General features: G+C 46.1%; 2 protein-coding genes across 2 annotated transcripts in view; both read left to right on the top strand.

The window, feature by feature from the left end:
* Positions 1 to 11,158: 11,158 nt before the first annotated feature.
* On the top strand, positions 11,159 to 13,054 carry LOC130026019 (lithostathine-like). Its single transcript, XM_056116675.1, has 5 exons — positions 11,159 to 11,228; positions 11,510 to 11,628; positions 11,843 to 11,980; positions 12,586 to 12,703; positions 12,987 to 13,054. The coding sequence occupies exons 1-5, from the start codon at positions 11,159 to 11,161 to the stop codon at positions 13,052 to 13,054; spliced, it is 513 nt and encodes a 170-aa protein (XP_055972650.1).
* Positions 13,055 to 23,270: 10,216 nt separating this feature from the next.
* Positions 23,271 to 26,351, top strand: part of PPP2CB (protein phosphatase 2 catalytic subunit beta) — a 40,509-nt gene continuing 37,428 nt past the window's right edge. Inside the window, exon 1 of the mRNA XM_056116706.1 lies at positions 23,271 to 23,401. Within this exon, the coding sequence (XP_055972681.1) occupies positions 23,300 to 23,401 (102 nt within the window). The 5' untranslated portion in view covers positions 23,271 to 23,299. The remainder of the gene's footprint in view (positions 23,402 to 26,351) is intronic.

Consider the following 26,351-nt stretch of genomic DNA (forward strand, 5'->3'; position numbering starts at 1 on the left):
TGAAAGCATTCTGAATGTACTAGTAACTGGGAAGGGCTATCACAGCTCAATCTTCTGAGTACTAGCTTCATGGATATCCCCTGGGTATCTTTTCCATGCCAACTCCCATTATTCTTTTCACTCTACCACTCCTTTAAACTTTTCTATGCCTGGCCAAGATTTGCAGAAGGAACAGCTATCTCCATGAATCAGAATACCCCAGTGACACCTGAACTTCTTTGTGACCATTTCATATCTTTCTTAAAAATTTTTATTAGTGAAACACCATGAGGTACAGTTGTAGACTTACAAATTTTTGTGCTTGGGCTTCAGTTATACAATGATTGAGTACCCATCCCTCCAGCAGTGCCCATTTTCCACCACCACGGGTCCCAGTATCCCTCCCACCCCACCATCTCTCCCATCCCACCCCGCCTCTGTGGCAGGGCATTCCCTTTTTTATCTCTCTCCTTTTTGGTGCTGTGGTTTGCAAAAGAGGCATTGAGTGGCAATTGTGTTCAGTCTATAGTCTACTTTCAGCATGCATCGGCCATACTGGGAGGATCGTCTTAACACCCTTCTGCCTGACCCAAATTCCATGCCTGCTTCTGACAGCCATCTCCCGTGAGACAAAATGCTGCCTCCCATGGCCACTGTTGCTTGGATGGTGCTCTCCTGCCTAATGCTCCAGCTGAAAGGTAAGTGTTCCCACATCCAGCCCCTGTGTCGTGGGATACTCAGATACAAGAGCACAGTTTAGGCATTTTATAAAATCCAAGTGATACAGTGGAATGGATGATTCCTCGTCGAATGTTTCTGGTGACACTTGAAAGCATTCTGAATGTGTTGGAAAGGCTGAGGGATGGGCATGGTCCACTATTCCAAGTACTGCCCGCATGCATATCCCCGTGGTGCTTTTTCCATCAAAATACCCATTCTTCTTTTACACTCCGTTATTCCTTTACATTTTCCTATGTCAGGGGAAGACCTGCAGAATGAAGAGCTTTCTCCAAAAGTCAGGTGACCCAAAGGCTCCAAGGTCTATGGCAACCACTGTTATGCCTTTTCAAGACAGAAAAATCCTGGATGGCTGGATGCGCATGTGAGTAACTGTACTTGAACCTGGAATGTGTATTTCTCTGTGTGGAGGGAGGGGGATTAGACAATGGAGTTCAGGGGAGCTTCCGTTTCATTGGGACATACTAGGTAGAATGATAAGCACAATTTACAGTAACCTGAGGTTCCTTACCTTCCTCCACTTCTTTTTTTGTGTGTGTGACTTTTTCTTTTATTTATTTATTTATTTATTTATTGAATCACTGTGGGAAAGGTTACAAAGCTTTCAGGTTTACGTCTCAGTCATGCAAATATCAAACACATTTCCCTTTACCAATACTTATTTTTTACCATGAAGAACCCCAATAAAACCCCACCCCCACCCCTCCCAGTCCCTGTGAGGCAGATGAATTCTAGTTAACACTCTATCTGCTTTGATTAGATTCATTGTTTCAATAAAAGATTCACCACTATTATTTAGAGTTTACCCCCCCCCAAATCAGACATGCTGAAAAAGCATTGTGAACTGATTTGCTTTCTACAGCTGGGTTCAAGAATTAAATGTTGGTTTTGGATTTCTGCCATTTTACTTATTGACCCTGGAAGTATTTCTACTGAAAGTCAGATAGTTAAGAAATTGGTTTCTGTGCTCTGGAGTCGTGGCCGTGCCGGAGAGCCGCTCGTGGGGGGGCAACTGGTGGCCTCGGTAGGGCGTGAAGGGCGGACCAAAACGCCACCCTTCCCATGAGGTTTTAGTCGCCCCCACACCGCCAGCTCATACCTGCTGTCCACAAGGCTCCCATGCGGCCGCCATCTTTCTTTCCAGAGAGGAGAGGGCGAATGGGGCAACACCCTTTCCCCTCCGGACAGACATGATGGCCTGGATTAACGTATAGTCCGTTCACTCTTCTACCCCAAGCTTCCGGGTTCAGCATTAAGTCCTTGTGCTTCTGGGGCCGTGGCTGTGCTGGAGAGCCACTCGCGGGGGGCAGCTGGTGACCTCGGTAGGGCGTGAAGGACGGACCGGAATGCCCCACTTCCCATGAGATTTTAGTAGCCCCCACACCCCAGGCTCAAACCTGCTGTCCACAAGGCTCCCATGTGGCCGCCATCGTTCTTTCCAGAGGGAGGAGGGTGGAAGGGAGCAACACCCTTTCCCCTCCAGGCAGACATGATGGTCCTCCACTTCTTAAGTCCCAGTGTAATGCAAGCTTCTCCCAATCTCTTTCTTCCTCTCATAGACGGAATGCCAGAAATGTCCCAATGAACACCTCGTGTCTATGTTCACTCAGTCTGAGGGCTACTGGATTTGGAGAGATGGAGCGAAAGCATGCTTTAATGCTGAGGGTTTGGTTCCTGGCACCGCGCGCTTCCCCAAGCACTGAGCAGCAGTTACTGTTAGTTGGGCTCACTGGGTTCATCATTCTCATGTACACTGCAGAAGGAGTGTCAGGCCTAGGTTCTGGGCTTTTGGAAGACCCCCGGCCTATGTCCGCGACCCAGACACTCCCAGGACTGACCCAGTATTCTTGGACCTGCATCGTGGTCAAAACTGACAATCTTGCTGCCTCGCCATGGAAAACAACCTCAAAGATACCTAGAGAATTCCTCACTGAGTGTTCCCGGCACTGAGCATAGGAGCAGATTGTGGAGAGTCTCTCTCCAGATTCCAGATAGGACTATCACACGACCATCTTTGTCTTAGAGTTGACCAGCCCAAACCCACCCTTTCTTCTCCGTTCTTTTGTTATGGAAACCCCTTCCTGTGAGCATGTAGATGAGATGATTGTTCTGAGGACATGAATCCATCAGGAGTCATGAGTACCATCAGGTGTGATCCTGATGTCAGTGGGCCACACGGGTAACTTATGTGAAGTGGGGAGGAGAAAGACGGTCACTTTCTCCACACCCGCCTCTGCTACCGGGGACCCAGGGTTACTGGGATCTTGTCTCGCCTCACAGCAAGGAATTTCAGGAGCAGACAAGCAGTGAAGTAAATAGATTTTATTTGGAGGATTTTTAGGTGCGGATGGGGAGAGAGAGAGAGAGAGAGAGAGAGAGAGAGAGAGAGAGAGTTAAGTTAGACAGGAAAGCATGAAAGTACACATCTCAAGAGGGGAGATGCGGGTGACACATGTGCTCGGGCACCACATGTGCTCAGCCACGTGGGCATAAGCACACATGGGCTCAGGGAGCATATGTGTGCCCTTTCTTTGTTCAGGTGGCCTTTATAGAGTTTGTGCAGCCTGTCCCCAGGTGGGGCTTCTTCCCAGGTAAAAGTCCGTTGCTAAGGTTACCAGGGAGGTCCAAAAAGAGGAATTCCATGGGGAGTCCTATATCCTGAGGGTCTGCGGATGGTCTTATCAGGCCTTTTTTTTCTGTATCCACAAGGTGAGTCATTCCTAGAATTCTTCTTCCATGAAACTTTGTTTCATTGCAAAGGGCCTTTCCCTATCTACCTGCCTACATCAGATTGATTGAGGAAAGTATACACGGGACAGAGAGTGCAGCACAGGGGCAGGCCTGGCCATCGAGAATAGAACCTCATCCAGCACCAGCAAGACACCCAGAGAAGCTCCTGCAGAAACAAAACGCGGGTGGGGGGGTGCAGGGGGGGCGCCCAGCAATACCACAGCAGGTAGGACATTTGCCTTGCATAAAGCTGACCTGGGTTCAATCCCCAGCATCCCATATGGTCCCCTAAGCACTGCCAGGAGTAATTCCTGAGCCTGAGCACAGAGCCAGGAGTGACACTTGAGCATCATTGCTGGGAAAAAATGCAAAAGAAAAGAAAGGAAACAAAAGGCCACGGAAGGAATTTCAAAAAAGACCATCCCCACTCCCAATCCCAATCCCTTTAGCAAGGGACTTTGACCTAGGTAGAAGCCCTGTGTGGGGGCAGGTTGGAGAAAACCTAGAAAGGCCACCTTGGACAAAGGGAGGGCCCAGATGCTGCCTGAGCCCATGTGCTGTTTGGGTCCACATGCCTGAGCACATGTGTTGCCAGAGTACGTGTCACCTGAGCACATGTTTCGCCCGCATCTCCCCTCTTGCGATGTGTACTTTCATGTTTTCATGTCTGATGCTGGGATGTGTGTAGGGGATCTCTCCACTCTTGGAGAAGCCCAGCTCTCTCTTGAGCTCGTTACTCTCCATTCTCTCAGACTTTCTCTCCCTCCTTCCCTTCAAAACCTCCAATAGTAACTGTAATTCCACTGCTCCTCTACGCCTGATATTCCTTTCTGCAAAGCGAGACAAGAACCCAGTAACTCTGGGTCCTGAATGCCGGAAGCGGATGAGGAGAAAGGGGCTGTTTTCTGCTCCCCACTTGACATAAATCACCCGTGGGGCCCCAGTGATGCACAGGTATTACTCCTGGCTCATGCACTCAGGAATGACTCCAGGCAGTGGTTGGGGACCATATGGGATGCTGGAGATCGAACCCAGTAGCCTCAAACTTTGAATCTTCTAAGTTTTGTGTGCACAGTCTTTCATGACAACTCTCAAGAACTCATGTTTTTCCCATTATTGTCTGTTATTTTCCTCAAATATGATGACTATGGCATACTTGGTGTCTACTTATGATAACCATTATATAGATCTAACTATATCTTTTCTAATTTTTCTATGCACAGAAAACTAGGGATAACTACCAATCTAGATATAAGGAGGAAAAATCTTGTAAAACGGAGATAATAGTGAAAGTAACAAAAAAAGGAAAATAAGTAAAGTTTTCATAGAAAAGCTTAGTAGTTTCCTCATGGGCCCTGATCCTTCCTATAGTTCTCACTACAAAGAAAGAAGAATCAGACAGTCCATAAAAATAAATGCCAAGTTGTATGAATGAACCCACCATAATTGAACTTGGCCTGATGAACACAAAATTAAGTAAGTATATTAGATTTTCTTTTCTTCTTGCTGGAGAGATATTGAAAAAAGGGATAGATAAGTAAAAAGTTTCTTATAGTGGTTAGACTGTTATCCTTTATAGATTTTCTTATTTTGAAAATTATAATTTCCCAACCAGTTCGAAGGCATGGAGTCTACAATTATTCAGAGCTGAGATGTCTTGCCCTGGGGAAGTGAAAACACAGTTAAAAGTTACTGGGCCCGCTCAAGCAAATCGATGAACAACGAGAGGACAGTAAGTATCTCATTAAGGGATAAGCTCAGGTTGATGTCTAGGTGGCTATAAAAGCAGATTATTTAATTTTTAAAAAATTTTTATTTATTGAATTACCATGAGAAAAGTCACAAAGCCTTTCAGTTTGAGTGTCGATCGGTAACACAATGATCAAACACCTATCCCTTCACCAGTGCACCTCTTCCACCACCAACAAACCCAGTATAGCCCTTCCCGACCCTGCCCCTGCTTGTGTGGCAGATTTCCACTTTAATCTCTCTCTACGATTTCATTCATTCATTCATCATCCTGTTAATCGTCGATTGCCTCGAGCAGGCCCCAGTAACGTCTCTTTCATCCTAGCCCTGAGATTATATTCAGGGCTCTTTAGGAGAATGAGACCCATCATTGTTACTGGTATTTGGCATATTTGGTAGGCCACGGGGAGTTTGCCAGACTCTACCCTGTGGGCAGGCTACATTCGACAGCCTGCAAGTTTGTCCAAAGTAGGAATGAGATAATAAGATGTCGCGCGGCCGCGAATGCGGCCGCGCGGTTCCGGGATCTGGATTTTATAGTCTCTGAGTCTTGGCCGCTGATGGGATTACACGGCGCCAGGGGGCCAGGTGGTGGGTGTGACCCCCGCCTACTGGAATTTGGAGGATCTGGGTGGAAGATGCTCGACTCCAATTCGAGTAGGCTTGGAGGTCTCGGCCCCGGAACCCGCGTGGCTTTGTCCCTCTGCCAGTACCTTCAGGTGTGCGGAGAGTGGTCTCAGCATGGTGGTGGCTGGTCCTGGAGGTCTTCGGCTGCCGTAGCCCTGGCCGGGGCGGGGAGGAAAGCTCAACCCGCTCCCCTCCAAGGGACTCCGGGAAGGAACACCGAAGCGCGGGGGCAGAGCGTCCGGGATCTCTCTCTACGATGATCACATTTAATATTATGACCAAAAACCCACCATTATAATTTGGAATTTTCCCCAACATTCAGACCTGCCAAAAAGACATTAGATAATTTGTTTTCTATTACTGATTATGAAGAGCATATGATTTCGTATGGCCGCTATTGTGGCCACGTGGCCTTGGATTTCTGATAGTAAAGGAAAGTAAAGTAAAGGCCTCCCGTTGATCATAGATTTGCTCGAGCGGGCCCAGTAACTTCTCGATTGGAGACTTTGTTACTACTGTGTCTGGCATATTGAATAAGTCAAGGGGAGCCTGCCAGGCTCTGCCGTGGGGGCGAGATACTCTCAGTACCTTGCTGGGCTCTCCGAGAGGGGCAGATTTCTGATATTTTAGAAATAAATCTAGAGGGATTACTCCCAAAAGACACTGGGTTCTGAGATTGGCCTGTGTGTCTCTAGGATCTTGTGTCCTCTCAGGAGTGGGAATCTTTCCCACCCTTCCCCTGGAATCTGAAAATAAGCCCTGACTTGGAGAGCATCTTGTATCAACTCCCACTCACCTTAATTGCCGGGGAGGTTAATGTTTGGCAGATCAAGAATGACCAGACTCTTAAAAGATGTTCTGAGGGAGGGGCACTGCAACGAATGGCACCAAGTTCTGACCTTGCGAGGGCTGCTGGGAAAGGCAAGTCAGGGGTTTTAGGAAATTTCTGAAATGGGGAGGAGTCTTCCTCTAAGTGGCTGGGAATTGCCACAGGTGTAGCCTCTTTCACGTACCAGATTAACACCTCCTCTGGACTACTGCCATCTGTAATTTTCCCCACATCAATTTTTTCTTATAGCTTACAAGATCTGAAATAATATTTCATCACTTTTTTTCCTTGGTACCATGTAGAAGACGAAGAATTTTAGAAGTCAAGACAAGGAGAGTAAACTTGAGAGAAGACCAATGTTACGGTTTCATCGGCAAATTGTTCATGTTGTAGGTGCTCTAACTTTGTCATGTTTTTAATAAATAACTTTATAGTTATATTACACAACCATATGAATTAAAAAATAAAATGGTATTTGATAAGTCAATACCTGCAAAATTAATACCATATAAGTTACATTTCTACTGGTATTTCCCTCAAATCAACACACTCACACATGCACACATATACACACACACACGCACACATGTGCTCGTTCTATCTGAAAGGCAGAATGACTGCATGTTGACAAAAGGCAGCACATTTCATGCAACAACCCCTGTTAAAACACTGTTCCCTGAAAGACCACTGTGTGTTACTTTGAATATCTTCGACTCTGTACGATAGTTCCAGTAACCCCTAGAACTGACGGGTCAGGGTGGCGCCTCAATCTTGGACGTTGTCCTTGACGAAATGCTGTCCTGTTGTCATTTTTCATCATATTGTCCCTGGAACCCCATTGTATCACATGGAATATCGCAGTTCTTAAAGCCCAATGCTCTGGGGCAGACACATTTTGAAGACAAAATAGTGACATGAATAATCACCAGGAGATACAGCCTCAGAGAAAAGAAAATTAAAAACAAATGGTTCAAGAAGCGACATGACAATTTATTAAAGAGGCTTTCCCTGCTCCATTTCACTTTTCTTGCCCCCTTACGGAAGATTAGATGATCATATGTTTGGGAGGAGATGTCAGTATATTCAAATCTGTTCCATTGGTCTGCAGCTCTGCCTTTGTTCAAGTACCATGCTGTTTTAATTATTACTGCTTTGTAGTAGACTTTCAAGTTAGGGAGGTTGATTCCTCCCATTTTCTTTTTCCCAAGAATTGCTTTATCTATTCGTGGGGGCTTATTGTTCCATATAAATTTCAGGAGTGTTTGCGTCATTTCTTTGAAGAATGTCATGGGTATCCTAATAGGGATTGCATTGAATTTGTAAAGTACTTTGGGAAATATTGCCATTTTGATAATGTTCATTCTCCCCATCCATGAACAGGGGATATTTTTCCAATTCCTCGTGTCCTCTTTTGTTTCCTGAAGGAGCGTTTTGTAATTTTCTTAGTACAGGTCCTTTATTTCCTTAGTTAAGCTGATTCCCAGGTACTTGATTTTCTGGGGCACAATTGTGAATGGGATTTTTTCTTCATGTCACTTTCTTCTCTTTCACTACTTGCTTATAGGAAAGTCATGGAATTTTGGGAATTGATTTTATAGCCTGCCACTTTACTATACCAGCCTATTGTTTCTAGGAGTTTTGTGGTAGAGGTTTTAGGGTTCTCTAAGTATAGTATGATATCATCTGCGAATATCAGAGCTTAATTTCTTCTTTCCCTATCTTGATGCCCTTAATATCTTTTTCTTGTCTAACCGCTCTTGCAAGTACGTCCAGAACGATATTGAACAGTAGTGGAGAGAGTGGGCATCCTTGTCTCGTCCCTTACCTTAGGGGGAAGGGTCTCAGTTTTTCCCCATTGAGAATGATGTTTCCTGTAGGCTTGTGGTAGATGGCTTTAACTGTGTTGAGGAAAGTCCCCTCTGGACGGCTACATGCAAAAAAGTGCGCTCAGATTTCTGCCTAAAGCTGTGCACAAAAGTAAGATAAAAATGGCTTTATGACCTCAACATCAGACCGGAATCCATAATGTTTGTTAAAGACAAAGTTGGCAAAACTCTCCATGATATTGAAGCTAGTGGTATCTTCAAAGATGTCATGCCACTGGCCGAGCAAGTGAAAACAGAGATAGACAAATGGGACTATCTTAAACTAAGAAACTTCTGCACCTCAAAAGAAACAGTGACCAAAATACAAAGACAGGCTAGAGAATGGGAAAGGATATTCACCAAATACACATCCGACAAGGGGTTGCTATCAAGGATATACAAGGTACTGGTTGAACTCCACAAGAAGAAATCACCCAACCCCATCAAAAAATGGGGCAAGGAAATGAACAGAAATTTTCGCTACGAAGAAATCCGAATGGCAAAAAGGCACATGAGAAAATACTCTACATCACTAATCATCAGAGAGATGCAGATCAAAACAACAATGAAATAGCATTTCACACCACAGGGACTGGCCCACAACCACAAGGAAAAAAGCAACCGGTGCTGGAACGGATGTGGCGAGAAAGGGACCCACCTTCCCTGCTGGTGGGAATGCCGGCTTGTCCAACCCTTTTGGAAAACAGTATGGACGATTCTCAAAAAATTAGAATTAGATCTCCCATTTGACCCAGCTATAGCACTCCTGGGAATATATCCCAGAGAGGCAAAAACGTATAGTCGAAGTGACATCTGCAAATGTTTGTTCATTGCAGCACTCTTTACAATAGCCAGAATCTGGAAAAAACCTGAGTGCCCGAGAACAGATGACTGGTTAAAGAAACTTTGGTACATTTACACAATGGAGTACTATGTAGCTGTTAGAAAAGATGAAGTTATGAAATTTACATACAAGTGGTACTACATGGAAAGTATCATGTTAAGCGAAATGAGTCAGAAAGAGCGGGATAGATACAGAAAGACTGCATTCATCTGGGGAATATAAAGCAACAAAACGGAGACTAACGCCCAGCAATGGCTGAGATTAGCACCAGGAATTTTGCTCCATGACTTGAAGGCCAGCCACACGTGCTAGGTGAAAAGGAATCTCAGATAGAGAAGAGAGCACCAAATAAAGGGTGTTGTGAGACCCTCCCAAGGTGGGAGAAGCATGCTAAAAGTAGTCTATAGACCAAACATGATTGCCACTAAGGCCTCTCATACAAAACACAGTACCCAAAGGAAGAGAGAGAGAACAAGGGGGAATGCCCTGACACTGAGGCAGGGGGGTATGGGGGGTGCGAGTGATGCTGGGACCCGTGGTGGTGGAGGATGGGCACTGGTGGAGTGATGGGTACTTGAAACCCAAGCACAAAAGTTTATGAGACTATAAGTGTACATCATGGGGTTTCACTAATAAAAATAAATAAATTAAAAAAATAAAGAAGCGACATGAAGGTGGCTTGGAGGAAAGTGAACTGTAGTTCCTTAAAACCTGGCTTTGCTGGTGTTGATATATTCTTCCATATTTCAATCTCCTTAATATTACACGGAATATTACAGCAACAGATCTACTCATTATTACTTCCTTTCTTTTTCAAATTTTATTTCTTCACTACAATTTAACTTAAAAACACCTATCAAATAATAGACTCATGTTTCTTTGAAATCATTTCATTGAAAAATTGTCTCTAAGGTTATATGGAGAGATTCAAAGGTATTACTAATTAAACCTGTTTGACTTGAGAAATGTATCATCATTTTTGTTCCCTTTTACATTTTACATTAAATTATAAATATACTTGGAAATGAAAAGTATATCTGTATATATTTGTTATAGCGATAAATTCCTGGTAGATTGCTTATGAATAAAGTGAATTTTTCTGTGATTCCCATGAATGTTTCTGAATGAAATTTTTCTGAAAACAAAATTTTCTATGTATATATAACATGGCATTGTGAAAATTTTATACAAAAAAGAGAGAAGACCAAAAGAAACCACAAGGATATTAGTCCTAAAACTTTATTCCATTTTAGTCATAGTGAAAAGATTAATATAGTTATAGGTGTCTGTAGTCCTGAGAAGACCTTTCCCTGATATGTGGAAAAGGCACAGCTGTGGCAATTCCCAGCCTCTGCTGGTAAGACCCCTCCATATCTCAAGAACCTCCAGGAATCCCTGACTACTCTTTCCCAGCAGGCCCTCAAGGTTCCAACTCTGCGTTCTTCATTGTACTGTTCCGCCCCCAGAACCTCTTTTAAAAGGCTGGTCCCTCCCCTCCTGACCTACAGACTATCAAAGATCCCTGCAAGAAAGGTAAGTGGGAAAAGATGCAAGACACTCGGGGAGGAGGGAAAAGATTCCCACTCCCAAGAGGACACAAGCGCTGTCAGACTCAGCAGTGATAACTCTGTGAGGCATCCTGGGAAGAATATTCAGAATATCAAATCTGCTCTGTCACCATACTGGGAGATATCAATCATCTGGGAATTAAACAAATACAACAAGGAGATGGAGCAGTGGCTTCTGCCTAACCCAAATTCCATGCCTGCTTCTGACAGCCTTCTCCTGTGAGTCAAGATGCTGCCTCCCATGACCACTGTTGCTTGGATGGTGCTCTCCTGCCTGGTGCTCCAAGCCCGGGTGAAAGGTAAGCGTTCCCACATCCAGCCCCTGTGTTGTGGGAAACTCAGGTACGAGAGCACAGTTTGGGCATTTTATAAAATCCAAGTGATATAGTGGAATAGATGATTCCTCGTCGAATGTTTCTGGTGACACTTGAAAGCATAATGAATGTGTTAGAAAGGCTGAGGATGGCCATGGTCCATTACTCCAAGTACTGCCCTCATGTATATCCCCATGATGCTTTTTCCAACAAAATACTCATTGTTCTTTTTCACTCCGTCGCTCCCTTACATTTTCCTATATCAGGGGAAGACCTGCAGAATGAAGAGCTGTCTCCAAAAGTCAGGTGCCCCAAAGGCTCCACGGCCTATGGCCACCACTGTTACGCCTTTTTCAAGACAGAAAAATCCTGGATGGATGCGCATGTGAGTAACTGTACTTGAAACTGGAATGTTTATTCCTGTGAGCAGGGGAGGGAGGGGCTTAGACGGCGGAGTTCACGGGAGCTTCCATTTTATTGACACATACTAGGGAGAGTGACACGCACAATTCACAGTACACCTGCTGTTGCTTATCTTCTCCGCTTCTTAAGTCCTAGTGTAATGCATGCTTCTCCCAATCTCTTTCTTCCTCTCCTAGACGGAATGCCAGAAACGTCGCAATGGACATCTCGTGTCTGTGCTCACTCAGTCTGAGGGCTACTTCGTGAGCTCCCTCATCAAGAACAGTGGGGCAGCACCCCCTCTTGTCTGGATTGGTCTCCATGACAACACAGAGGTGAGATTACGTCTTCTGTTCTCGGGAAACTGTACAACTCCATTTGCCATCCTGAGTAATCCGAATCCCTTAGTCTGCCCTATCATTACACAAGGCCACCCTGAAATCCAGAGTATTCAGATGCTCTTATGGAGAACCAAGCCCTGAGCCCATCTGAAGTTGTGCGTTGTATGACATGGCCTCATCTCTAGCTAATATCAATCCCCCTTTTCAAACAATGTGTACTGAAGACTTCCTAAATCAATTTTCTTGTTGCGCCCAGTGATGGTGCCTAAGATGTGCTGAGTTGTTGATCAATGAAGGGTGTGTACACTGTCCACTACAGAATCTACATGACCTTTGAGGCCCAGGGGTGCATAGCCTGGATTGCACCACATGTTGTGCTAAACAATCCTTGCTACTCTCAGTGGTATTGGTGACTATGATTCTTACACACTAGATCAAGGCTTTAGAGAGAATTTTCAGATCTCCTCTCCAATTCTCCTCCATAAAGACACAAGCAGATTATCTGGTGCTGGGTGTCACTCGTGGATTACAGTGAAGATGCTGCCAGAGCATCTCAGGAGCAACTGAGACTCAGGTGTTCATCTGTCCTGTCTTCACAGACTCAACCCAATGCAGGTGGATGGGAGTGGAGTAATGGCGATGTGTTGAACTATCAGGCCTGGGAGAAAGGAGTCCCTACTAATTCCGGGTTCTGTGGGGCCATTCTTAGCCGCACAGGTAAGAACAAACACGTTTCTCTGTTTATATCTGTTCCACTTCTGACATATTCCCAAAACCAGTTTCTAAGCCTGACCATTTGGAAGGGGGTACATTTCCTGAATTCAAACTCACTTGCACTTTCCAGTCTCTCTCTGCTCTCTTTTCTCTGAGCCTCTTCTCCTTGGAGCAGGATTATGACACACAAAAAAGAGGGAGGGACTTTGGCCCTGTCTGTGATGCGTCTCTCCCATGTTTCCAGCTTTAAGCATTCCACTCATCTCTCCTTTTCTTGTCTCTTTAGGCTATGAAAAATGGCAAAATTATGACTGTTGGATTGTACTGCCGTACGTCTGCAAGTTTGAGAGCTAAATCCATTTAGAAATGTACAGGCTGAATCCACATGCAGCCTCTCAAGGATATTCTTCCAGTGTTAAAAGGCATTCGAGAAGGAAATATCCACCGAATTTCAAGCCTGTATACCACGTCCCTTATACCTCCACCCCAGTCTCACTGAATGCCTTTCTTTTATGTTTAAAGCCTGGTTTGTCAAATAATTACAATAAACACTTCTATCCACTTCTATCTCTTGAGTTCTGTTCTCAGACCATCACTAAATAATAACTGTACCTGAGAGAAATCTCGTTCTTCCTTTATCCACCTTCATCCTGATCCCTAGGATCCCAACTTCATCCAGATCCCTAGGAAAATTCCAGTTGTAAATCCCTACTGATTGTCCAGAGCATACCACTGCAAAGTTGCTTGGCTTAAGTCTTGGTTTCTGAAGTCTGAGAGGCTAAGTCACACCCTGGAAATCCACTCAGCTGTGCTGTCTCAGCTCACACTGTGAGCTCTACTGGGACATTCTAGACCAACCCCCATCCGCCCCCCCACCGCCACCTTGACTCGTAGCTCCATTCTTTTGCTCATCTAGATTTGCTTCAAATTTCCCAGAAAGAACCAAACTATAAGACGCAGAACCTTCTGCCTAAACAGCCAAGAGACACACACAATTTATGAATCCCAAGGCTGTGCTATCCGTGACTCTCACTGGAGGCTTCAGCTGTGTCCATCTGATGACTGAACCTGCATTCAGTTCATTGACTTGCCTACATAGTTCAGCTCCCTTTTAATTTTTTTTACCATCCGTGAAGCAGACCTGGGTTGGCCTTGGGTCCAATACCTGAGTCACTCCCTTTTCCCACCCATAAGTTTCTGCAATCTTTAGGTCCTTTTTATGTAAGCATGATGTGCTGATGTTATTCACACTGCCCTGCCATCTCCTGTGTCAGTGTTAGTAACTCATGCATGTTCCGGTCTTCCTGTAGCGTGATATTTACAGGAAAACACCTCTGAGCTCATTCGTTGAACGTAGTAATCCATGTTTTTTTGATCCACGGCAACAGCAGACTTGCTCATTGTACCTTAGATCGATCATACGTAGTTTGATCAACAATTGGCACAGGCTGCTGTGTGATGTGAACACAGTGCCACAGTGCTGCTGTGCTTGTAGGTTCAGTGGACATCATGAAAATCCAGGTGTGTTATGGGAACCATCAGGCATCAAGTCAAAATCAGGACATGATACACATCTGTCTCCTATTTGTAGCATCTGACTGGTCCAAAATTAACGCATTTATCCTCAATTCTCTATGTGCCCTGGATTATAATTTTATCCAAACCAGTAAACGTTGTATCTTGGAATTTTGCTTCCCAGGCAGAGTAGTACAAATTCTTGTATCTTTTGTACTGGAGATACATGTAAATGAACAAATTTTTATTTGCTTTTCACCCTGATAGCTGCAATCACCAGAATCTAGAGGGTCCTTCCATCTATCGGTACCTAGAGAGAGAGAAAGCTACTTGAGTCTCAAACTGTTGGAAATTGTGGATAGTGTTTTTGTTACTTGCTTTGGATAACCTCACAAAAGAAATATCTTTGGTAGTGATCTCATTAATATTCAGCCCCTTTAATGTGTTTCTATTTTGTATTCTGTCCAATTCCATTGATGACAAAATAAATCAACAGTTTGAAAAACATCCTAACAAAATCACACATGTCAACAAATCTCAACAAAATCCCACCCTAAAATCTCCTATTAGAAAAGCATCAATGGGTATTAACAGTTGAAATTCTTTTGAACTTAAGAATATGCTGCTATGGGGTTGGAGCAATAGCACAGCGGGTAGGGCGTTTGCCATGCACACGGCCGACCCAGGTTCGATTCCCAGCATCCCATATGGTCCCCCAAGCACCGCCAGGAGTGATTACTAAGTGTATGAACCAGGAGTAACTCCTGTGCATTGCTGGGTGTTTCCCAAAAAAAGCCAAAAAAAAAAAAAGAATATGCTGCTATGTAGGAAGAAGAGGTAGAATTAGAGCTTGAACCTAAAGTAAAACTTGCTAAAATATTTGGTGTAGAAATCTCATAATTTGAAAGAACTAAGGTATAAAAACTATTGAAATTAAGGTATAAAAACTATTGAAATTAAAAATTTTTCCTCATATTCCATAAAAATTGGTTCCAAGGTTTTAATGCTATATATATTATATATATATACATATATATATATATATATCACTGTCACTGATGTGAGGGCGATCTGGCTGCAACATCTGTCGCCCCATTGATCACCAGGTTTGTTTCGGCTGATCTCGCTGGCTAGGCGGATGTCCCCTTCCTCCCTTACCGCTCCATGTGCATCCCTTCCAAAGCTGCGTGCTCTTTCGAAGAGGACGTACTTCCCCGAATAGAGATATGCAGATGAACTGGTCTTCAGTGGAGGGTATACGAGTAGCTGTGCTTCCGTGCTAGAACCTCAAAACAAGCATATGAGTTTATATATATGTATATATGTGTATATATGTATGTATATATGTATAGTTGTTGTTCTTGATTGTTTGCTTCTATCTGCATTGCATTAGATTGTTAAAATGAGAGTTGAATAATTGTGGTATCTAAAAACAGGTTTAAAGGGCTGGAGCAATAGCACAGCGGGTAGGGCGTTTACCTTGCACATGTCCGACCCGGGTTCGATTCCCAGCTTCCCATATGGTCCCCCAAGCACCGCCAGGAGTAATTCCTGAGTGCAGAGTCAGGAGTAACCCCTGAGCGTTGCTGGGTGTGATCCAAAAAGCAAAATAAAATAAAATAAAATAAAAACTGGTTCAAAAGGTACTGGTATTGTTCAAAACATGAGTTTCTAGATTTATAAAATTGGTTGCAAAAGTTATCCTATCAAGTGGCTGGAGCAATAGCACAGCGGGTAGGGCACCTGCCTTGCACGCAGCCAACCTGGGTTCGATTCCCAGCATCCCATATGGTCCCCTGAGCACCGCTAGGAGTAATTCCTGAGTGCAGAGCCAGGAGTAACCCCTGTGCATTGCCAGGTGTTATTCAAAAAGAAAAAAAAATAAGGATTAAGGACCTGAATATCAGACTGAATCCATAAAGTACATGGAGGAAAATGGAGGCTCGTCCAAGCATATGGAGAGTGGTCTTAAGCATGACTGTGTCTGGGTTTCAGAGGTCTTCGGCTGCCAGGACTCTGCTCGGGCTGTGGAGGGAAACTCACCCCAACACCCCGTCCAAGGGTCCCCAGAGAGGACATGCGGGAATATGTAAATTTTAAAAGTTATCACATGGAAAAAGGAAATCAGGTTAAAATATAAAGACTAGAAGAAGTTCTTTGAATATAATACATTAGATCAACTACAAACATCCCATATTTATAAAATATTCATAAAGTTAAGCAACAGAAAACTACAATAACTCTATCAAATATTGGGAAGAAGAAATTAACTACCTCTTCTACAATGCAGACGTAATGATAGCCAATAAGAATATTAAAAAAGTGATATTCATCACTTAGTATCAGGGAACCACAATCAAATAAACACACACATATATATTTATATAAACACATTTACACACATATAAAGATATATGTACATATGTGTATATATGTGCATGTGTATATATGAATATATCCATGGGACTCCACGCCAGGCTGTTTCGACTAGAGGAGCCCTAGATGGAGGCGGGCGAGAGCCCTCCGACCCCAAGGAACCCAGCCCTGGCAGTTGACCTGCATTATCCAACCTATGTCATGCTCCATGCCACTTTCCAGACCATGCGGCCAAGAAGTGGCTGGGCAACACATCATGGGACACTTCCTACCCATTGTCCATAATTACCACACCATGTTTGATGGATTTCAGACAGTAGGCAACAGATCATAGAGAGAAATATATATATGGATATGCCTCTCTGAGTGCCTGGCAAGCTACCGAGAGTATCCCGCCTGCACAAACAGAGCCTGGTAAGCTACCCGTGTTGCATTCAATATGCCAAAACCAGTAACTATAATGGGTCTCATTCTCCTGACCCTGAAAGAGTCTCCAATTGTTGGGAAAGACGAGTAAGGACAGGATGCTAAAATCTTAGATCTGGGATGAACAGAGACGTTACTGGCACCCACTCCAGTAAATCGCTGAACAACTGGATGACAGTGATACAGTGATATGTAACAATGGAAAAAAAATATCCTGGAAACAGGGGTATGGCCAAAAAGAAACAATTTTTCAATATTAGTGAGAATGTTGTCTAGCACAGCATCTTTAGAAAAGGAAATATATAGTTCTCAGAATAATAAGGTGGAGCTCTCATGTGACCCAAACCTCCTACTTCTAGCCAACTTCCCCCCCAAACACACAGAAAATTAATCTTAGAAAGATATACGCATAAATATGTTCATATTCAACATGAATATGAAAGCAATAAAATGTCTGGTATAGTCAAATGGATAAAAATACATGTACAATGGAATATTATGCAGACACGTGAAAAAATGGTTATGGAGTGATGAAGTTCATAACAACTAGGATGGGATTGGAGGACTTCCTGCTGAGGCAAATAAATCAGGCATAGAAAAAAAATGCAGGATAATCTCTCATCTGTGGTTGATAAAGAAGCAACTCAAGATTATGGACAATATTAATGGTAATAAACTGTGGGCATTGGTTACAGACCCAAGAATGCACGGTTGGAGGGAACGTGGTGTGGGAAATGATGAGGTGGACTTAAAGTAACACAAATTGTAGAAGGAGGGTTTAAAGCACTACAGTTGTGCTGAAGAAAACAGATCAAAGTCCATTCTCTTTAGCTTTTCAGAAAGGTTGAACTAAGGGGGAAAACTCAAGTTGGTGGTTGCCTTGGAAAGAAGTTAATCTGCTACTAGAAAGAGATCATATCTTCGACATTTCCCATTCTTTGCCGCAGCTAGTCTAAGAATCTCCCAGAATCCCTCCTAGCTTTTCCTAGCAGTCCTTTCTGGGTCCCTTTTTTGTATTATTCTTTTCAGTGTCCTTCCCTTAGAATGTCCTCTAACAAGCTGGCCGTTCCCGACCTGATAGACTGTCACAGATCGAAGCAAGGACGGTACGTGGGAGCTGAGACAAGAAGCATTTCCAAACAGGTCTGCATCTCAGATATCTGAGGAGGGCGCAGAAGAATCTCTTTCCTAAGGAGACACAAAACAATCTCAGACTCGGTCATGTTCAGCCTAAGAGGTGTCAAGGGTATAGTATCAAGAGACTCCAGCCTGTTCTTTCACCAGAAAGAGAGATGTGCCAGTCAGGTCGACTTATTCCTGGGAATTAGAACAAGGAAAGAGGGGACTGGACCCTGTGCTTGCCGAATACCTTAGCACACTTGCATCCTTGCCCCTGCCAGCCTCCTCCAGTCAGGCAAGATGCAGCATCCCTTGGCTGTTCCCACTGTTGCTTGGGTGCTGCTCTCCTGCCTAGTGCTCCAGTCTCAAATGAAAAGTAAGTGTTCGCACATCCAGTCCCCTGTCGTACAATACTCAGATCTAGGAGAGCAGTTCCATATTTTATGACAGAAACAAGGTTACGTAGTATAATTGATGGTCCCTCATTAGCGATGCTAGGTCATGTTGAAAGCATTCTGAATGTACTAGTAACTGGGAAGTGCTATCATGGCTCACTCTTCCGAGTACTAGCTTCATGCATATCCCCTGGGTATCTTTTCCATGCCTATTCCCATTATTCTTTTCACTCTTTCACTCCTTTAAATTTTTCTATGCCTGGTCAAGATTTGCAGAAGGAACAGCTCTCTCCATGAATCAGAATACCCCGGTGGAAACTGAACTTCTTCGTGACCATTTCATATCTTTTTTTAAAAATTTTATTAGTGAAACACCATGAGGTACAGTTGTAGACTTACAAATTTTTGTGCTTGGGCTTCAGTTATACAATGATCGAGTACCCATCCCTCCACCAGTGCCAATTCTCCACCACCAATGATCCCATTATCCCTCCCACCCTCCATCTCCCCCCCCCCATCCCACCCTGCCTCTGTGGCAGAGCATTCCCTTTTGTTCTCTCTCTCCTTTTGGGTGCTGTGGTTTGCAAAAGAGGCATTAAGTGGCAATTGTGTTCGGTCTTTAGTCTACTTTCAGCATGCAACTCCCATCCTGGGAGGATCCTCTTAACACCCTTCTGCCTGACCCAAATTCCATGCCTGCTTCTGACAGCCATCTCCCGTGAGACAAAATGCTGCCTCCCATGGCCACTGTTGCTTGGATGGTGCTCTCCTGCCTAATGCTCCAGCTGAAAGGTAAGTGTTCCCACATTCAGCCCCTGTGTCGTGGGATACTCAGATACAAGAGCACAGTTTAGGCATTTTATAAAATCCAAGTGATACAGTGGAATGGATGATTCCGCGTCGAATGTTTCTGGTGACACTTGAAAGCATTCTGAATGTGTTGGAAAGGCTGAGGGATGGACACGGTCCACTATTCCAAGTACTGCCCTCATGCATATCCCCGTGGTGCTTTTTCCAACAAAATACCCATTCTTCTTTTTCACTCCGTTATTCCTTTACATTTTCCTATGTCAGGGGAAGACCTGCAGAATGAAGAGCTTTCTCCAAAAGTCAGGTGACCCAAAGGCTCCAAGGTCTATGTCTGTTGTGCCTTTTTCGAGACAGAAAAATCCTGGATGGCTGGATGCGCATGTGAGTAACTGTACTTGAACCCGGAATGTGTATTTCTATGTGTGGAGGGAGGGGGATTAGACATTGGAGTTCAGGGGAGCTTCCATTTCATTGGGACATACTAGGTAGAATGATAAGCACAATTTACAGTAACCTGAGGTTCCTTACCTTCCTCCACTTCTTAAGTCCCAGTGTTATGCAAGCTTCTCCCAATGTCTTTCTTCCTCTCGTAGACGGAATGCCAGAAATGTCCCAATAACACCTCGTGTCTGTGTCCACTCAGTCTGAGGGCTACTGGATTTGGAGAGATGGAGCGAAAGCATGCTTTAATGCTGAGGGTTTGGTTCCTGGCACCGCGCGCTTCCCCAAGCACTGAGCAGCAGTTACTGTCAGTTGGGCTCACAGGGTTCATCATTCTCATCTGCCCTGCAGAAGGAGTGTCAGGCCTAGGTTCTGGGCCTTTGGAAGACCCTTGGCCTATGTCCGTGACCGAGATACTCCCAGAACTGACCCAGTATTCTTGGACCTGCATCGTGGTCAAAATTGACAATCTTGCTGCCTAGCCATTGAAAACAACCTCAAGGACACCTAGAGAATTCCTCATTGAATGTTCCTGGAGCTGAGCAGAGGAGCAGAGTGTGGTGAGTCTCTCTCCAGATGCCAGACAGGACCATGGCAAGACCATCTTTGTCTAAGAGTCAACCAGCCCAAACCCACCCTTTCTTCTCTGTTCTTTTGTTATGGAAACCCTTTCCTGTGAGCATGCAGATGAGATGATTGTTCTGAGGACATGAATCCATGAGGAGTAATGAGCACCATCAGGTGTGATCCAACAACAACAATAAAACTAAAAATCAACCACTTAAGCTAGTTTGCAGGAGCTAGAGGACAAACTTCAAAGAGAGGCACTTGCGGGGCAGGGGTGTGAGTCTGTTTTTAGGCCCAGCAGAGGGACAGTGGCGTCACAGCTCATTTACATTCTATTGGTTTTCCAGGAAACACATACATATTCATGAGAGAGAACATGAACCTGTGTGATGAAGGGGCCGACAAACATGTCTCACATCAACAGAAGGTGACAGAGAAGCATCACCAGTTGTGTTCTTGGTGTGTTTCTCAGCAGAGCCACTGGGGTGAGGAGGCTGGACGTCAAAGAGGATTCCTCTTCACAGCCTTTCACTGACACTACTGAACAGCCATCGACTGAGGCCAGGCTGAGAAGGCCAGTCTAGGGCCTCATCAGGGCTAAAGCGTTCCTGGGGTTGTGCTTGGACCCTGCATCTCAACGCAGGGTGTAGCTTCTCTCAGTCAGAGGTTGTTACTTCCAAACTGCAAGCCTCAGGCTGACCAGTCTTAGCTTTTCGTAACTCCAGAGAGTCCTTCTAAACTTGGGGTGGAGATGACCTGGGAAGAGAAGGGGGGAGGTTGCAAACCGCTACCCTGACCCCTGAACTCAGGGGGGAAATATGGAAGAGACTAGAAAAAGGGAAAGAGTAGGGAGCCTCCCACAGTAGGAAAGTGGCCTCCTACGCTGGATTCCCTGAGCACCTTTGACATTAGCAAGAACTGGTTCCTGAGACTCTGGGTAACTTAAACTTTTAGGTTACAGCTTAGTTCATGGCGGGAGAAGGAAGGTTTGGTTTGAGGTACTATACTGGTGCCAGGAATTGAACCTGGGTTGGCAGCGTGCGAGGCAAATACCCTGTATGCTGTACTATGGCTCTTGAAGTGGCCCGTAGTCTTTTTTTTTTTAATTAACCTATTTGCAGTATCCTTTGAGTTATCTGAAATTTTAGTCACAGCTTCTTATTCATAAAATTAAAATCAATACTAATGTAAAGTTAATGGGTTTGGGCCAGAGAGATAGTACAGAGGGTATGGTGCTTGTCTTGCATGAGGCCAACCCTGTTTTGCTCTCCAGCACCTCATATGGTGCCTTGAGCACCACTAGGAGTGACTCCTGAGCAAGCCCTAAGCACTGCCCTAAGCACTGCCCTAAGCCCTAAGCACTGCCAGGAGCAAGCCCTAAGAACTGCCAGGTGTATCCCCAGGACCCCAAAAAGGCTAATGGATTTTAGTAAACTTTTATTGCTTCCTTCCTTCCTTCCTTCTTTCCTTCCTTCCTTCCTTCCTTCTTTCCTTCCTTCTCTCTCTCTCTCTCTCTCTCTCTCTCTCTCTTTTGTGGGGAAGGCTGACCCGTATTCTTAAATATTAATATATGTAACATGGCTGGGGGGGAGTAAGATGGTAAGGTGTGGCCCCCAAATGTGTGTATAAACATACACACATATAAAAGTATTCTCATTCTGTGTAGTATATACACAGATAACAATATTCTGGAGCTGTCTGAACCCCATGACTAGGTAAACTAGAAATAACTGATTTATTGACTCAAACATATTGCGAGTTTTCCACTGGAGAGTGTGAAGGTCTGATAGACAATGTTGTCTAGGAAAGTCTCAGGCTTCCCAATTTCCCGAGAAAATTGGGCTTTGTCGAGCACCGAGAAAGCCCTGCAGGAGACTAAGCCCAGCAGGGGACAAGATGCCAGTCAACGAGGGTGCTGACATTTATTCATAAAAAACAATACAAAATAAAATTTTTCAGTTCTGTTTTGGGGCAGACTTTGGGGCTTGGGATGGAAACATCCAAAAAATGGTGGTGGGAAGATGTAATGGTGGTGGGATTGCTGTTTGAATATTAAATGTAACCGATTATCGTGAACTACTTTACAAAAGAGGCTGGATCGATAGCACAGCAGGTAGGGCGTTTGCCTTGCACACAGCCAACCCAGGTTCCATTCCTCCATTCCTCTTGGAGAGCCCAGCAAGCTACTGAGAGTATCCCGCCCGCATGGCAGAGCCTGGCAAGCTCCCCATGGCGTATTTGATATGCCAAAAACAGTAACAATGAGTCTCACATTGAAGATGTTACTGGTGCCCGCTCGAGCAAATCGATGAACAATGGGAAGACAGTGCAGTGCTACTTTACAAAAACAAAATAAAAATTTTTTAAATGGTAACAATTTGGATTGAATAAAAATAAATGCATCATTCAATTTTTTTTTATTTTTATTAGTGAAACACCATGAGTTACAGTTGTAGATTCACGAATTTTTGTGCTTGGGTTTCGATTATACAATGATCAAGTACCCATCCATCCACCAGTGCCCATTCTCCACCACCATGGGCATCATTCAAATTTAAAAACAATCCAAGCAAGCAAGCAAGCAAACAAGCAAGCAAGCAACCAACCAGCCAGCCAACCAACCAACCAACCAACCAACCAACCAACCAACCAACCAACCAACCAACCAACCAACCAACCAACCACAAAGAGGGAGCGGAAGGCAGTCCCTGGGAGGAGAGGCTGGCTGGCGCGGGGAGCGGGCAGTCGAGGAGCAGCGCGTTTCCCCTCCGAGCCGCGGGGGGGCGCTGCAGGCGCAGCAGGCCCGCAGCCCGCGGCACGGCCGCTCGCCTCCTCCCCGGAAGTGGCGGCGGGCGGAAGCGCGGCGGGCGGGCGGAAGCGCGGCGGGGCGGGCGGGCGGCGCCGGGAGTGCGGGCCGCCGGCCGCTCGGGCGGGCGACTCCCGGGCCGCCATGGACGACAAGGCCTTCACCAAGGAGCTGGACCAGTGGGTGGAGCAGCTCAACGAGTGCAAGCAGCTCAACGAGGGCCAAGTGCGCACGCTGTGCGAGAAGGTGGGCGGCCGCGCGACCCCCGCCCCCGCCGCCCCGCCGCCCCGCCCCCGCGGGCCCGGGCCGCCCCCCGGACGCCCCCCGACGCCCCTCCGCGGGCCGACCCGACCGAAGGGGGGGCGGGGGGCGAGACGGGGCGGCCGCGGGCAGGGGGCTGCGCTGGAGACAAAACGCCAGAGAGACTTTCCTTCTTCCAGGGTGGGGGGCGGCCTGGGTCGGGACCGAGCTGATGGGTCTCCCCAGAGTAGGGGGCTGCCTGCCCGGGTCGGAACCGAGGCGACCGGGCAGCCCTCGGAGGCCAAAACCTCAGTGAACAGAAGTGCGGGCTTGGCGCTGTGCCTGCGGGGGGTCCCGGGCTGGGGTCCGGGCTGGGGTCCCTGGCTGGGGGTCCTCCCGGGCAGCCCTTGTCGCCCCCGCCGCCGCTGCTGGGGACGGACTTTGTCTTGCCTTTTTTTTTTTTCTATGTTCCCCTCTTTTTGCAGCGAGCAGCAAAGCGCGCTGGTGCCGGGACCCCCGCCCCCCACCCGCCCCTGGACCCCCGCCCCTCCTCTTCGTCGGGACCGTGGAGAGCCCGCGCGGGTCTGGGCCTTCTGGGTCCGTTTTCGGCCTCTTCGCGGATTTTTCTGCGTGTGAAGTCCGGGAAGGAATGAGGGAGCTGATGCTGCCCTTGGCTTTGGGGTTGGGGGGTGGGCTTGCATTTGTAAGCCACCATCTGAAAACATTGTTTTTTTTTGGGGGGGGGGGGGTCCTAACGTTGAGGTGTTCGGAAATGCGTTGCAGGAGGAGAGAGTTTGGTCCGGGTTGTTTTAGCGGCAGTTTTTCCAAAGTCCTCGGTTTAGGGATGGGAGCGCCGTGGCTGATCACTACCTTCGTGGAGAGGGTTTTTCCCTTTTTTTTTTTTTTTTTTGCTTTTTTGCTTTTGGGGTCACACCCGGCGATGCACAGGGGGTTCCTCCTGGCTCTGCACTCAGAAATCACCCCTGGCGGTGCTCAGGGGACCCTATGGGGTGCTGGGAATCGAACCCGGGTCGGCTGCATGCAAGGCAAACGCCCTCCCCGCTGTGCTCTCTCTCCAGCCCGGGGTTTTCCCTTTGAAAATCGTTGTGATGTTGCTTCGGGCCTTTGTGTAGTAACCAGTAGCGCAGGAGCCTTTCTATTTGGGGAGCTGGCAGGCACGTGCTTCTCCGAAACTGCTGCTTCTGGGCGACAGTCCCAATGTTTGGGAGATAACCTTTGCCTTTTGAGTCGGTTGTCACCCACCCTCGCCCCTCTATTTGAAAGTAAAATAATCTAATACTGAAGTCACCGCGTTTCAGAAAAGAGCTCAGGCAGGTAACCTCACGATGAACATCAGACGTGGACACAGTTGACAGTTGATCTTGTTGGTTCTGTGTTGGGGCCATGCCTGGTGGTACTCAGTGCTCCTCCTTGACTCAGCTTGGTCGGGGATCACTTCCGGCAGGACTCAGGGGACCTTCTGGGATGCCCTGTGCCCTGGGCTGCAAGAAGGCCCCTGCCCACTGTGCTGCGGGTCCAGCCCCACACCGTCGAAAATTGGATTGAGTTTTCCCGTGATTAATACTTTTCGGATGAATCCCTGAACACTGTACCTGGTCCTTAATCTCAGTTGGATCTTAATAGGAGGAAACTTCTGGTGTTTGTGGAGAGATTGTTTCTACTTCAGCTGCTAAATGAATTGGGCTGCCAATCTCTAGGACCTCCTAGACATACTAAAGCTGGTCTCTTGTTTTTTTAAGTTCAATCATCTTTTTTATCCCCCCCAGAAAAGCTGTATTCTTATCCACCTTTTTCCTTGAGTATCTGAATTTATCCAGTAACCATGAATTTTTAGGTTGTCGTTTGGGGCCGCTCTGGCCCTGCTCGGGGGACCATAGGTGGTACAGGGCTAGAACGGGGCCGACTATAAGCAAGGCAGCTGCCCTACCTGCTGTACTATCCCTATGGCCCTAAACATGAATTTTTAGTTGAAGATTTATTCCATTGACTTCCACCACTTGGTGGACATCGTAGTGGAGAATCTGTGAGTGTCCCTTCCTACTCCTGAGAGCAGGGCTAGGGGTTGCTGCCCCTTGGTGATAAGGCTCCATCTTCGGCCCCTCCTCGAGTTGCCGCCTTTTTCTTCATACTCCACCGTTTGCACTGAACCCGGGCGCTCAGCTCTCTGCCAACCGTGGCTCCATTCTTGCTCCTCTGACTCCTCACCTACGTACGGGACAGAGGAAATTTGCCATCTCTTGGTGTGAGTCCAAACAAGAAATAAGCACAAAGGTCTAAATGAGGAAAATCTAAACTCGAAAGTGGCTGCTGGATTTGTTTGAAGTCTTGCCATCACGTTTTCTTTTGAAAAAAGATGCAGAACGAATGTGTGGCTCTGACTTCTCTTGTTGTCAGTGTACGTGGGTCCTGTTCTCAGCATAGTGACTGTGACCCTGGCAAGCCGCAGATTCATTATTTTTTGTGGCCTTTGCTCTCTGAAGTACCCCATAGGAGTTGGAGTAGTCAGCCCGAGCACCCCACGTTCAGCCCCTGCTGGGGATAGCCAGGGTGGCTGTCCAAACACTGAAATGTCAGGCTTTTGGGCCTGCCAGCACATCTGCGCTGTGTGGGACCTTAAGGTCCTCTGGAGGTGACCCCTATTCCAGCTGGAGAGGCCCGGGGCAGGCCAGAGGAAGGTGGGGAAACCGGGCTCCGTTATGTAAACCTGATTATATAAATTGGCTTTGTGTTTTTGTGACTAGATTCTAAGTGGCCGCTTGGGTTTGGTTTAGTTTGATTTTTGAGCCACACCTGGCTGTGCTCAGGGATTTCTGCTGTTGATGCCAGGGAGACCATGCGGGGTGCCAGGATCGAACCCGGGTCAGCCGCTTTCAAAGCAAATAAATGCCCTGCCCACTGGACTGTCTCTCCCTGGCTTTTGATTGTTTTGTTTTGT

The sequence above is a fragment of the Sorex fumeus genome, unplaced genomic scaffold (assembly GCF_029834395.1).
Source record: "Sorex fumeus unplaced genomic scaffold, SorFum_2.1 ptg000033l, whole genome shotgun sequence".
Lineage (NCBI taxonomy): Eukaryota > Metazoa > Chordata > Mammalia > Eulipotyphla > Soricidae > Sorex > Sorex fumeus.

Excerpts from the sequence above, each read along its gene's own strand:
- LOC130026019 (XM_056116675.1), top strand. The coding sequence starts at position 11,159 with ATGCTGCCTCCCATGACCACTGTTGCTTGGATGGTGCTCTCCTGCCTG. Across the intron at positions 11,629-11,842 it reads AATCCTGGATGGATGCGCAT|ACGGAATGCCAGAAACGTCG; the intron begins GTGAGTAACTGT and ends TTCCTCTCCTAG. Across the intron at positions 12,704-12,986 it reads GGCCATTCTTAGCCGCACAG|GCTATGAAAAATGGCAAAAT; the intron begins GTAAGAACAAAC and ends TTGTCTCTTTAG.